General features: G+C 38.2%; 1 protein-coding gene across 1 annotated transcript in view; it reads right to left on the bottom strand.

Moving 5' to 3' along the window:
* The window catches only part of HSD17B4 (hydroxysteroid 17-beta dehydrogenase 4), a 60251-nt gene that overhangs the window by 37189 nt on the left and 8490 nt on the right, over positions 1–14572 (bottom strand). The window contains exons 7-13 of the mRNA XM_031064299.1: positions 13240–13427; positions 10777–10868; positions 10157–10181; positions 8393–8521; positions 2057–2163; positions 1140–1373; positions 664–715 (exon numbers count right to left, since the gene is read on the bottom strand). Coding sequence (XP_030920159.1) covers positions 664–715; positions 1140–1373; positions 2057–2163; positions 8393–8521; positions 10157–10181; positions 10777–10868; positions 13240–13427 — 827 coding nt within the window. The remainder of the gene's footprint in view (positions 1–663; positions 716–1139; positions 1374–2056; positions 2164–8392; positions 8522–10156; positions 10182–10776; positions 10869–13239; positions 13428–14572) is intronic.

The following is a 14572-nucleotide window of genomic DNA, read 5'->3' as shown; positions in this document are numbered from 1 at the left end:
CTTGCAGCTTGCAATTTATTTTTTTTTCTACAATCTCAAAAATTTAATTTTTATAAACTACCAGTGAGGAAATCCAGACACATGCATATCCTGAATTAATGTAACAAGTAACTCTCAGATAATGTAATCTGGGAAAACTCAGCCATCTCTGAAAAGAATTTGCTACTGCAGTAACTCATGCCTTAAGAATTTTGACAGAAAGAAAAGTAATTGTTATTAGCTTCCTCATTAGGATGTCCATTTGTTTTTTTACATACGTAGTTTAAATCTTATCCTCTTACAGGCACACAGACACAATCAATGCTGAAGAATTCTTAGGCAAACATCCCAAAATTTTTATGATACAACCTTATTGAAATATCTTAAAGTTTTGGTAGTTAGTATCAAATTAGATGAATAATCCACAGGTATGTAGTGCATTTGCTTATGGCATCAAAGATGATGCAAACTTTACTAAGTATACTGTAGAAAAGCAACACATGATCTCAAAAACACAGTTTCAGAATTCCTTCAAGAACACAACAGGTTGCCTCTTTTCCCCCACTCCTAGTAAAAAGGGTATGCAGTACTACAGTTTGAAACAAAGCTTCCCTACTTCCATTTACAATATGGCTACAGGAACTGTTGTCATAGTGAAAAACACATCAACACAGAAGGACTGACCTGAAGTTGGTAATGGTTTATAAAGCTCCAGATATTGCTCACCATGCAGCATCTATGTAAAGAAAGACAGTGCCGTAATTACAATCACTAGATTGCTTTCTCCCCCAAGTCAATACACAGCTATTTTAGAAAGTGTCCAGAGCAAACAAATTTTAAAAACCCCAAGTTTTATTCTTTTGTTTTTATAATTTCATCCCCAAAATGTTTTCAAATGAAGTTTTAAGCTTTTATGGTTTAAAAAAAGAGCAGCGAACACAAAGTAAAATTGAATATCAAATTCATCATACATCTCATTATAGGAAAATGCATTATACAAGTGAAGTAAATGAATAATTTCTTAGGATGTAAGAATACAAACCACTGAATTTTTAATTTCTAGAACAAAAGGAACTTAACAATATTACAAAAATACTAACTGAAGTCACCTTTCAGTTATCTGACACACAAGGAAAATTAGCTACTTTACTCTTCCATACCCTTGCAAGATCAATATTTAGTCCTGAAAGAGAAGGAACACCATCAAACATCGACGTCTGAGCAGGAATTACTCCAAAGCTGGGTAAACAGCAGAACTCTTCACTTCCTTCAAAGAGAAATTTTAGGTGGTCTGGATCCTTAGTTGACATTCCCACACCAAGTGCATATAGAATAGGCTCCAAGTGACTATATTTATACACGTTGGTACCCAATTTACGGCCAACAATGCTTGCCTGGAAATAAGAAGTCAGCATAAAATAAAAATCAAAACCAATTAATATTGAATTTGCATTCTTTCTGTAATTCTTCTATCAAGCCTGATGCCTGAGGATTTTCTTTACGTCATATAAACACAAAGTATGAGTAATAAATACACCATAAAATATTACTGTATTCATTGCAATACAAGCAACCCAAATGCAAGGCATTATACCTTGCTTCAAGCAATCTACCTCAAGAATAAATGGCATAACTTGATATAACTGCACTGTCATCAATGCATAAGATTTTTTCAAAAACAAACCACAATTGAAATAATTAACACCATAATAAGACTGAAATGAGGAAAAATTATCTATAGAGAAGGAGCCAGAGCAAAATGACACTGCCCAACAACACCCAACCTCTGTTGCTTTTCTGAATAATACCCTAATTAGAGATGCTTAACAGAACTTACAAGCACTTAGATTCTACATCATCCAGTCTATTCAGCCCTAAGTTTTCCTATCATCAATAGGAAAAACAAGAAACTGGAGTCTGGAGAGGTTTTCATTCTGCTTTCTCACATCACATTTTAAACCCCACCTTTCTTTTTTGCAGACAGCAAGCCAGAGTACAAGCTGGGCAACAACACTGGTCTCTCTGCTCAAGGTTTTCACCCAGCTTTGAGTGCATCTGGTAGAACAGATGTACTTACTATGTCAACAGAAGAAGAGACCACTGATCCAGAGCTTGTTGAATTCATAGAAATATTCCCTTGGGATTCTATCTGACTTAGAGCATCACTCAATACACTTATGGACTCTAGAGAAAGGAATTGAAAAATCACTTTTAGAAACCATACATGACACACTCCAGTTACAGACACAAAACACACACATCAATCAGCAAATGAGATACAGTCTGGTATTTCTCAGTTCACCTTCAAACACAGTAAATATACGTCTGTAAATTGAGCAGGGTGCTGCATTTTACAAGCATCCACACAAAAGTAGAGGAAAAGTGATTTCTGCACAGGTTCCATCAGTTCTGCACCCACCAGTCAACCATGACACTTATCTTAATGTGTAAAGGAGAAGATAATGAGTGCTGTATGCTTCAACTGTCTGAGAAGCAAATATCTGAAAATTACTACTGATTCTCTTATGCGAATTATTTGCAACACAAGTCACAGGTCTAGTCTCCTGACTGCTACCCTCTTTCCTGAATCAGAGAGACAGAAAAGCAAATAAGTCTGAGACTGAACAATGATGAAATTATAAATGAGATGATGCATGGCTGAATTCAGCTATGGTCACGGCAGGCCATCAAGAACAACTCGTTCCTTGAAGCTTAACAGGGCTACAATCAACATTAAACATTAGAAAGAATCAAACAAAAGGTGATGAGAATCTCACACAGAAAAACACAAATGTGTTTAAATCAGAGAAATGAAAAATAATTTCTTAACTACCTTAACACAGAGTCACTGTCCTCCACTTCAAAACCCCTGTGCCCATACTGACTTGCACTGCTCCTTGTTTTAAGTCAATGTTGCTCTAGCACACAGCACTACTCTAAACAGCCTGCAAGTTAAACTGCATGCCCTCTTGCAGAATCCTGTTTTCCTAAACTATCTCCTGCTTACCAGTCTCACTGCCAGAATCATTGTAACATTTGTTTGTGGCCTTAATCTTGTGAAGAAAAGGAACATCTAAGAAACAAACATATGTTGTCACGTCTTCTGCCAAAGACAAGTTTCCTCCTTAGATATAAGCTCTGTCACAATATGACACTTACATAATGTGAAAATGTGCAAAATAATAATTCTAATTAGGAAGAACCTTTTGAAAGGTAATTTCTTTTATCCCTTTGTTCATTCATTAATTGAATAAAAGAAAAGCAACACAGAACTACTGGGAGAAGTAACAGACTTTTTCTATTTTTTCTGCATGAACAAAAGGAAGGTTTCACATTGCTTTAAAATCTTCACAGGAAAACACAGGTTTGGCCTCCAAGCAAACCTGAATGTTTCCTCAACTTTAGCATGGCCACAAACTACTTACATGCAGGAATATAAAGATGACTTTTAATGGTGAGACTAGAAGATCAACAACATGCATTTTTGACAAAATTATTTGGCATAATTAGGATCAACAGTACAAAGGTAACCTGTAAAATAATAATGGTGCAGAATGCTACAGTCTCCTTCTCAAGGAGTCTTTCTTCCAGAATGTATGACGTGAGTGGACTATAAAGTTGGTGACATCGCTAGTGTCTGACTGAGCACTAAGAAGATCACAGAGTCATAGAACAGTTTGGGTTGGAGTGGACCATTAAAGATCAAACTCCCCTGCAATGATCAGACACTCTTCAACTCGAGCAGGTATCTCAGAGCTCCGTCATATCTGACCTTGAATGTTTACAGAATGGGGCATGTACTACCTGTCTATGAAAAACTCATTCCAGTGTTTAACTATACTTCGTAAAAAACTTCTTCCTTATAGCTCACCTAAACCAAGCCTTAGTTTTAAGCCATTACCTCTCATCCTATTGCAACAGGCCCTGCCAAAAAGTTAAGTACTGAAAGACTTCAAACAGGCGTCACTGAAGTCTCCTCTTCTCCAGACTGAGCAAACCCAACTCTCTCTGCCTTTCCCTTTAGAAGAGGAGTTCCATCATTTTTACCATTTTTGTGGCTCTCCTCTAGCCTTGCTCCAGAGCCGCTCTAAGTCTTTCCTGTGTTGAAGACTGCAGGGCTGGATGTCGTACTTCAAGTGGAGAGGAGACCTCTGGGGGGCAGAATCAACTCCCACAACCTACTCGACATGGTTCTTTTGATGCACCCTGGGATACAACTGACTTTTCAGGCTGCAGGTGCACATTGCCAGCTTTTGTCCAACTTTTCATCCACCAGCATCTCCAAGCGGTTCTCCACAGGGATGTTTCTGATGCCTTCATCCTGTATTGATACTGGGGCTTGCCCCAGCCTAGGTGCAACATCTTGCACTTGGCATTGTTGAAGCTCATGAAGCTCCCATGGGCTCACTCCTGAAGCTTGTTCAGGTCCCTTTGGATGACATCCCTCAGGTGTGTCACCACACTTCTCAGCTCCATGCACCCTCAGCAAGTTTGCACAGGGTGTACTCCATCCCTTATCTATGTCATTAAACTGTAACACAGTCCTGTTCACAATACGGGCCCCTGAGGGACACCATTCATTACTTATCACCATGAGGACATGGAAACATTGACCATCCAACCAACACCTCCTCCACTGAACAGTTTGTCCATCATATCTGTAGGTCAGCAATTTAGACAAATGTTATGGGGGGCTGTGTCAAAGGCCTTACACAAGTTCAGAGAGATGATACTCACAGGCCTTCCCTTATTCATTGGTGAAGTCACTCCATCACAGAAGGCCATTGGGTTGGTCAGTCAGGACACACCCTTGGTCAATCTGTACTGGCAGTCTCAAATCACCCCCCGGCTCTCCATGACCTTCCCATGCACAGAGTTGAGGCTCACAGGATGGTAATTCCCAACTTTCTTTCTAACTTTTTTTTAAGGTCCAAGAAATACACAATTATACCAAAGGGTATAATTTTGGCAGAAACAAACCCAGTAGGAAACTTTTTAATTAACACAATTATCTTATTATTGGTATGGGGTATTTTTTAAATTGTTGGACTAACAGTGAACTGTATGACCTTAAGTGTTCATCACCTCAGAATGGCCTGCTATTGTACAGCAAATCATTAGCAGAAAAAAGGAAAAGACTAAGCTGGAGAACAAAGGTTGAAAATAGTCACAACAAAGGGCATCTCTTTCCAAATGTATTGATTTTCCAATAAGGGGACACTGCATATGAATCATATCTCTTAACAACAGAAAAAACACCACAAGTGTTTAAACTTTTTTTTAAATCCATATAAGGAAAGTTGACACTAAAGCTGGAACACCTCCTGTTACACAAATTCTTCATATTCACACAAAGTATGCACATGCATACACACACACACCTTCAATGTGTTTTACATTAATTTGCTCAATGTCAGACATAAGTTTTTAAGATGTGCCAGAAGTCAAACAATGAGAACACTTGAGTTATCTTCTGTAAATAGACAGCTCCTAAGAGAATTAAAAATGCACAAAAAATTCTAATAGCCAATTACAGACCTTTAGCTGGCTCACATTTCCACAACTGAAGAGAAGCTTGAGACAGAGTGCCTCACCCATGTCATAGACACAATAAATTCTGCTCCCCTATGCTGCGTTCCGCAGGTTTCTGGGCTTAGATGAGTCCAATCCGGCCAGCCCAAACTCAAGCCCAGCACGGAATCAGCACAGACGAAGGACAAAAGATGAGGAGCGCTCTTTCTCCACGTGGGTGTAGGTATCCGTTTATTGGCTTGCGACAGGACACCCAGGTGGTACGACCACCCAAGTAGAAAAGAGGGCGCGGTCCCCTTGCTGTGGGGTTTTGTGCCCAGGGGAGAGGCGGTGGGAAAAGAGAACCGTGGCCAATGGGATGCCAATGGGGAGGGGCCACCCGTGGGACAGACCACCGAACCAGGTATGGAAAGGGACACCTGGGGGAAGAGACACCCCCCCCATCTGACAGGAAGGGGGACCACACCATCCAGTGACTCAGTAATATTTCTCCTATCACCTAGTGCAAGGACAGCTAGATGCAATACAACACCCCTAGATAACAGAACAACACACTAACTTGTGCAAGAGATACTACAGAATGCTGTGTACAGTATACAGCCTGCAAGACAGGGATGCCTATTCTCTGCCTCCACCACAACACAGTCTGATTCCCTTTCCACAACAGGAAGAATTGGACAATGACACAAGAGCAAGTAGTACACAATGAAGGCAAGGAGAAAACAGTTGGGAGTTGCACCAACATGCAGTGCATGGTGCAACTGTGACCTACTGCACCCTGTAACACACATTCAGAAGCTTCTGCATCACACTTAATTTGGTCTTTCTGCTTTAAGTACAGAATACAAGCCTCTTTTATCAGTATCACTAAAACAAGAAATAAGATTAGCATCTCAGATTACAGGGTTTTCTACTACATTAAAAGCAAATACTTTATCTAATTCCTTTTTGGGTTTTTTTTTCCTACTGCACCTAACGCTTAGGTGCAGTAGGAAAAAGAAGAGCACAAATGCTCTTCACAAAATCATATTACTCAAATTAAGGAAATCTGCAGGAAGAGTTTTAACTGGCAGATGTTAGGTACTGTACCTTTTAATCTTTACTGTAAGTACTCTAATTAGTTTCCTTCACCTTCAAGCAATAAAGAGGACAATAAAGAATTTGACAGCAAAAGAAACTTCTAATAGAATTAAAAATTCTATTCAGCTAACGAGAATTTTCCTCAACCCTTATGCTGATTCTCACAAATCTATAATACAACAATTAATGCACAAGTTTTTATTCAGTATCTGTGGCTTGACTGCACTGCAAGGGAAAAGATATATCTTGACTAAGTTCATAACAGAAGCTAAGGCATGGAAGATCCATGCCAATGTAACATTTTTGATTTCCTGACTGTAGAAACCTGCCATATTTTATTGTAAGCACTTTTACTTGAAGTTCAAAATCTTCTTCCTCCCCATAGCATCAACTGGCAGATGTGAAATACCATATATCATGTTGAAGCAACTTTGAAAAGAAATCCCTATCTACAACACTTTTCTGCTGGCAGCCCATAAAAGTAACATAGGTCATGTGACAGGTCCCAGAACAGATCAGAAGTGATAAAGCTGGAATTATAAATACCATTCCATAGCAGAACAGAGAACATGTATAAACTTGCATTATTTGGAAACCGGATACCTGTAAGCCAGGGATCGTAAGGAGACCAAGAACTACTGTTTGGATGGTTACATTCCCCAGTGTGCCAAGACATGAGGGAAAGGACAAAACATGTACTATGCTGGTTCTGGTAAAGGCATCTAAAAACATATCTTTAAGGTTTTGAACAAAATATCCTAATGGATTTTGGAGCCAATGGCTTGAACATCTACTGTGCATTTAGGTATCTTTGAAATTCAACTGACATTGTATATATGGATACCTTTTCCCCTCCTGCCCTTCACTCTTAAATGCTGGCAAGGAACAAGAAAAGTATACAAAGCATTGAAAGAGAAAATCATTTCAGTCACCAGCCAAGGGGGTGATGTGACCTAAGAACATAAGGCACACTAAGAACTTTTTTGCTGTGATATATCCCACAACTTAACCAGAGCTTTTTGGTAGTGAAACGTTCACCAAAAACCAAGATTCGAGGACTGAAAAGAAAACACAATTTCTCTATTGCACTATGCTGTCTGCATGTGGGTGCAATCAAATAAAACACTGTCATCAGTCTGACTCTAATGCTTACAATGACAATGATGTCACTTCTCTAGAAGCTGTTAAGATAAATCATATCTCAAAGCTATAGGTAACAATATAGCAGTTGCTTTAAATTTGAAAGATTTGACCATACTGAAACAGAAAATTATGAATGTAACACATTTAAAAGAAAATTCATTAATTCTGTAGATTTTGAAGTTTCAGCAAATGCTTGAAAGAAATCATTCTCTTCTAAGCTTTGCTTACCCAAGCTATCCACGTATACAGAATCAAAACATAGTTTGGATTGGAAGGGATCTTCAGAGGTCAGCTAGTCCTAGTCCCCATCAACTCCTGAGTAGGGACATCTTCAGGTAAATCAATTTGTTGAGAGCCCTGTCTGATCAGACCTTGAGTATTTCCAGGCATAGGGCATCCACCACCCCCCTGGGCAACTCATGCCAATGTGTCACCACCCTCACTGTAAAAATCTTCACTCATATCCAATCTAAACTGATACTCTTTTAGCTTAAAACCATTATCCCTTGTCCTATTGCAGTAGTATACATTTGTCCCAGCTTTCCCTTATTTCTCAGAGGTCTCCATAAAGTACTGAAAGGCTATACAATACAATAAGGTCTCCCAAAAACATTCTCTTCCTCAGCTTGAATGGCCCCAAAATTGAAGTCTCCCTTACCTTGGATGGTTCTGGGTTTGCTGGCATTATCGAAGTCACACACCTTCTCCCATTTATCTCTCACTGCTTCAGGCGTCATTGGCTGATTCTTTCCCCTGACAATGGCACCCAAGGATCGCTCCCAGCGCACTAATGGGAAACATCAGCCAGAGAGTTCCAGTAACAGACAAAGAAGCTTTTCATTTCTTTAAACAACTTTCCTCTAAGCCACTACCTTCAAGATCGTACAACAAGGGAAACATTTTAAGTACTCCAATGTAACTCACCAGTGTAACTTCCAGCTGGACTAAAAGGGCTCACTGCTTTAACTAGCATTTAGAAAGGGAACAGCACTGATTTTAAGTTTCACTGAAGCTGTAACAGACTTTTTACTCTCCAGAAATACTAGTTTTAGGATTCTGTCTACTGAAAAGTTGCAGCTAGTATTCATCTACAGGCTTTCTCTTCTGACACAACTTTGACTACTAGTGCGTAGGTAATCTTCTGAAAGCATAGAAAACTACAGGGAAAAAGTGAAAACCACTTGTTAGCTGTAAAAGAACCTTAACACCAGTAGCCAGCACCTCTAAATGGTCTCTGAAGTTGTATTTCAATACTGTAACCTGAGAGAAACTGGTAAGGCCAGTGTGAAATTAGTTCCATAAGGATACAGACAGATTACTTGGATTGTAATTCAAACACCTAACCAGTCACGTTGGGTTTGCCATTAATTTAGCAGAAGGCAATGAATAAGGCTATATTGGTACCTCATTAACAATCTGGTTTCATTTCAGTAACTTCAACAGTAGCCATTATAATGATGAAAAATGATATTTTCTCTTGATCAAAGTGCAGATTTTCAGCTGTATTAAAACCTAACTGCTTGTGAAGGGCAGCAAGACGTTTTGTGCTGCTAACCTGCTTCTTTTAATCTGTTGCCTACACCTCTTGGAAACACTATTCCAGTTACACAGAACACTTGCAGTTAGTTAGAAATGTACAAAATTGTTATCAAGTTGGAGAAAAAAATTAAAAGTAAGCAGAATGACTTCCTGAATTAATAGTCCTACTTCCAACCCTCTGATGATACTCATGTAGCCTGAAAAGTTGTACAATTCATGAAAACAGTGCTTGTACTAGGTTCAATGGATTTAGGAAAAAAGTCAAGGTATCTCACACATCAAATATTTTTTCTTCTCATAAGTCCTCAGTATCTCCTGCAAGTTTTCCTGAAATTAGTATTTAAGTTGGTTACTGGAGTCTCTGAGGAAAATACATGGGTAGCATAGCTACTGGTTATTTAAGAACACTAACTGCCTTAACATGCCTACACACTAGTATTTTAATAGAAGCGTAAGTAATAGTGGAAAGTAACGAAAAAGATGAAATGAAAAATCAAAAACATGCCTGTTTATCAGCATATGATATTTATAGCATGAAAAATTAAAGTTACCAAGAAAAGGCAGCAATGTATACTTAGCACCACAAATTCTACTTCAATTTATGCCCAGGATCCACGAGTTGAAGTTACTTAGGCAGATTTTCAGTTACTGTTAGTTCAAAAGCATAACAATGCACATACCTAAGTAACCAGTTTTTCCCACATGAAGTTAAAGTTTTGACTTTTACCAAATATAAGCAGTTTTCTCAGAACCCTAGGCTTTTATTCATCTTCTTGCCTGAGTAAACAATGTCTTGAGCATACCAGTTACGTCTAAAGAAAATTTGCACAGTCTCAAAGTCAATTCCAAAAACAAGATCAATCCTCCAACATAAAGTACTTACATTTTCCAATCCACCCAGCTCCCACCTGCCAAGAAAAAAAAGAATATCATCAGCTCAGGACATGTCACAAAGCAAAGCTGTGGTAATGCTGGGAAACAAAACTATACTCCAGAACAAACTCAATATATTAAGAATTTCTGAACTACTGCTGGTTGTATTTAACAGTTTAGTTAAGCACCTGAATGTGATCAACATAAAACAGTCTCCATCCAATATATGACTTAGCAGTTTGATGCCAATACCTATAATGAATATCATAATTAAGTAATTACTCCTTCCTGCAAGCTACTTTCTATGTTAGAATGATTTTCAGAACAAAAATGCCTTTTGAATTTTGGTATCTTTTCAACCTTAAAAGCATACAGTAAGAATTGTAACAATCAAATTGGTAGCATGTTGAGCACAGACCAGAACTTGACTAAACTGTGACTGCCTGAAGTACTTGTCAAATACTGCACAACTAGATCAATATTTCTTCTGTCTATGCTGAGTATGTAGTTCCCACATGGTCATTTAGTTTCAGCAAAAAGGTTAAGGCTGGACAAGATAAAACAACTGATATTGGGGGAAAGAGCAAAGGCAGGGAAGGAGGGAGAAGAAAGGAAAAATAAAAAAATTACCTCAAACAGACTGCCATTTTCAGCACAGCTCTCGTGGCAAAGCCAAACTACTAAAGGAGCAACATATTCTGGTTTGAAAGCATCGACCAGATCTAGAGCAAATAGGAGAAGGGAATCATGAAATAGAAATACTCTGCAGTTTCACCAAATTATTTCATCTAACACCATCTTATGAACAGCAGAACCAGGAGAATTTTATCAATAGTGTTCTGTCACGAAAAGAAAGGACCAGGTAAATGAAACATTTGAAGATTCAATAAATATGAACATCTAGTGAGATACATATATGCTGCCTAAGCCCATGACATGGCTTCTCAGCCAGAGAGATGAAAGCCTGTTTAACTCCTGGGAACACTGATACATGCAGACTGCAAAGCCAGACAACCTTCCTAAATTTCCACCTGATGGGCAGCCTGAAACAAGGACAAGACAGCTATACATAATCCTGATGGAAATTTACCTGAGCAATTTTCCTTTTAGTATGCTAGTCAACTATATAGACAAGACATTACGAAAATAATTGCAGCAGCTGATTGTTTAAGAATTATCTCATTTGGAAATGTTGATTTTTCTAAACAATAAAGAGAATTATCACCCTGCTACATTTACATCTCAATCCTATTTAGGGATTTTCATTGACATCTAGTACAATAGAAAGCTCTCTGAAAATTGAGACATTGTCATGGAACAGTGTGGTTGTACAGGCAGCTCTTATCATAGATTCTATCCATGTTTGAATATTAACTTTGCTTAATTTCCTTTTTCAGCTTTTAGAATATTATTCCTTCAACAGCAGTAGATATAGAGCTGTTCCTCATCTAAAGGTCATCAAGCATTTTTAATTATAGCCAGATTTTCCAAGATGAAGAGCTAGGAAAGCTTATCCTTTCAAGTACTTCTTTAATAGCAAAACTAAGGTAAACAGAAGTTCATTTTTAGAAGTTCCATAAAAGTAGAAGAAAGTTGAATTCCATTTAATATGGCATGTTGTAAGTGCATATCAAACCCATTAGTCTTTTCCAAAATATTCTACTTTATGCCACACACAATTTAGTCTCAAAGTCTAGCCCTATATTATTATTATTAATGCTTGTAATCCACTCTTAAAATAATTTTAAAATAGGTACTAGAAGATAAAAAAACCAAAAAACAAAAACAACCATACAAAAGATGCAAACTGCATTTAAGAGTTCTTAGCAAGAGCAAGAATATGTGGGTCAAGTTGAACATACATAACAATGTATGGCATTGTATGGCAATGAAAAAGCATAGGTGCCTGCAGACATCTGAAGACAAATAGGAAAATCCTGACTAAGATAACAAGAATAATTTGATGACCTCTGAAAATGTTTTTAAGTTGTGGTGTTCAAATTTTTTAGGAGTATTTGAAAAACTGGACAGGAATTGAGTGAACAAGATAAGAAATAAATCATCAGAACTGGAAGTATCTTACAGAGAGATCAAAAGATCTCACTCTTCTTAAAATTACTAAGAAAGAAAATTCTAAGGTATTTTTTATCATCCTATGTAGATTAAATATCTTCAGAACTTGCCAGCTACTGTAATCCATTTTACATTGCATGCTTCATGTGTTTAGATCTCTATAAACAATTCCAATAAATGACTGGAACTTACAAGACTGCTAGAGTCATGACCACCTGGATTATTTAGATCTAAACCAGGCTACTTCAGTCATTCAATCTGTGCCTAACATACAAAATACATTACTCTCCAATACCCTGTCTATCAGTCTGACGAATGTGATGATTTCCTTGGCTTTGAAATCTGCTCATCATAAAGGAAAAGAAGGTCAGGAATGAAATGAAACAGGCTGATTCTAGAAGATTTTCTGAGAGCAGTTTCTTTTAACAGACCTTTTTCTCCCCCCCAAATTATTTTTCTTTCTTCTGGTCATTTGCCAAAGTAATTAGGCAGTCTATATATCTTAAATTTACATTTATGCACACTTACTCTGTTAAACCTGTTCAAACTTTCAAAGATTAGTAGCTGTGCAATAAAGAAAAATTAAGCAACTCAGTTTACTATCATCTCCTGCTGATCATGGAACCACTAAGTACACACATGACATGTTGTGCAAAAACCCAGAATTTTGCAATTAGGCAATATTGTAACAAGTGCAGACACCTTATGCACATACTTGATGTGATGAAACAAACAAGCCTTTCCACTAGTGTAGGAGGATCTTGGAAAAGATTACAATTAAAGAGCCTCACTACATGAAATTGCTTTTGCCAATGAGAAAATTTGCTTCATATCTTGTGGCAGAAAGTAAGGATTCCTCACAACAGACAAAGCAAATAAGTTGTCAGTTGAAAGACAAAAAGATAGTAGGAAAAATGAACTGGTAGTACATGAAGTGTGAAGGACTTGCATTTTCTAAGAGATAAGAGAGTTTGTTGTGCTTCAAAAAATACCAGTACATGTAGACCTTAAATTATTCACCTTGTGGCATAACAGTCTGGGTCAGCCTGGATCCAGCAGTAGGAGCAATGGTGTTGCAATGGATGTTATACTTCCTCCCTTCAATTGCAATTGTGTTTGCAAGACCCAAAAGGCCAAGTTTTGCAGCACTGTAGTTTGCCTGACCAAAGTTTCCATATATTCCAGCAGCTGAAGATGTCATAATTATTCTTAGGGGAGAAGAGAAGAAAAAAAAATTATTTCTTCAAGTTATTTGATTCTACACAACATTTGCCAGCTTTGGCATTATAGTCTCCATATTCCACAAAATGAGAAATAAGAAAATATTATTCTAACAATCTATTGCTAACAATCAGGTAACTAATGTTTGATGGATAGCAAACATCTCACAAATCCTGATGCATTGTCAGAGTAGCAGAAAACTAACAAAGGCTTTCTGAGTGATATTGCAACACTAGGAAAGACATTCTGTGACACTAGGTCCTGTATAGAGAAAAATAACTTCTCTTCATTTATATCCTCATTTCAGCTGGTATTATTCTCACAACTAATAGAATATTTCAGCACTTGGAAGAAACTACCTGGTAATATCTGAAGATCTGTTCTCACAGAATTCACATTCAAAGAATTCTAATATGCATTAAATGCATGACAGAAGAAGACAGGAAAGGAAAGTCTCGCTCTTTGCTGTTCCCATTACTGCTTTGGAGGTGACTGAACTGCTCACATGAGAGCTCTAAAACCACTGCAGTTCACAGCTGGTTTGAAGCAAGAAAATGCTGTGCTGCAGGTCATCTCAATTGCATAGAAATGGGTCTACACCTTCACTTTTAAAGGAACCCTGTTATGGTTTGACACTAGTCAAATGCCACAAAGGCTCCTTGCTCATCCTCCCCTGCCAGAGCTGGGCAGAGGAGAGAAAAAGAATTAACAACGGGTTCATGGGTTGAGATAAGGACTGGAGAAAACACTCCAAGGGCAAAAGAGGCTCAACTTAAATGTACAAAGTGAATTTATTACTGAGAGATACAGAGAAGTATAATGAGAAATAGATAGGCTCTTTTCTTCCCTCAACTCCTCCCTCCTTCCCACCAACAGCACAGGGAGACAGGGCATGATGGTTTGGTCAGTTATCACTGAAATTTTCTTCCGCTGCTGTGGGAGAGGAGTCCATTCCCTGTGAGGCCGTGGGGTCCCTCCCACAGGAGACAGTTCTCCCTGAAATTCTCCAGCATGGGTACACTCTCACAAGGAGCAGCCATATTGCACCTGCTGCAAATGTGAGTCCCTCCCACAGGCAGATAGTCCTCCCAAAACTGCTGAGACATGGGTCACTCTTTACATGGGGCGCAGT

Source organism: Geospiza fortis, unplaced genomic scaffold (assembly GCF_000277835.1).
Source record: "Geospiza fortis unplaced genomic scaffold, GeoFor_1.0 scaffold1111, whole genome shotgun sequence".
NCBI classification, from domain to species: Eukaryota; Metazoa; Chordata; class Aves; order Passeriformes; family Thraupidae; genus Geospiza; species Geospiza fortis.
Note: the sequence above shows the minus strand (reverse complement) of the source record. Positions and strands in the feature narration are given on the sequence as shown.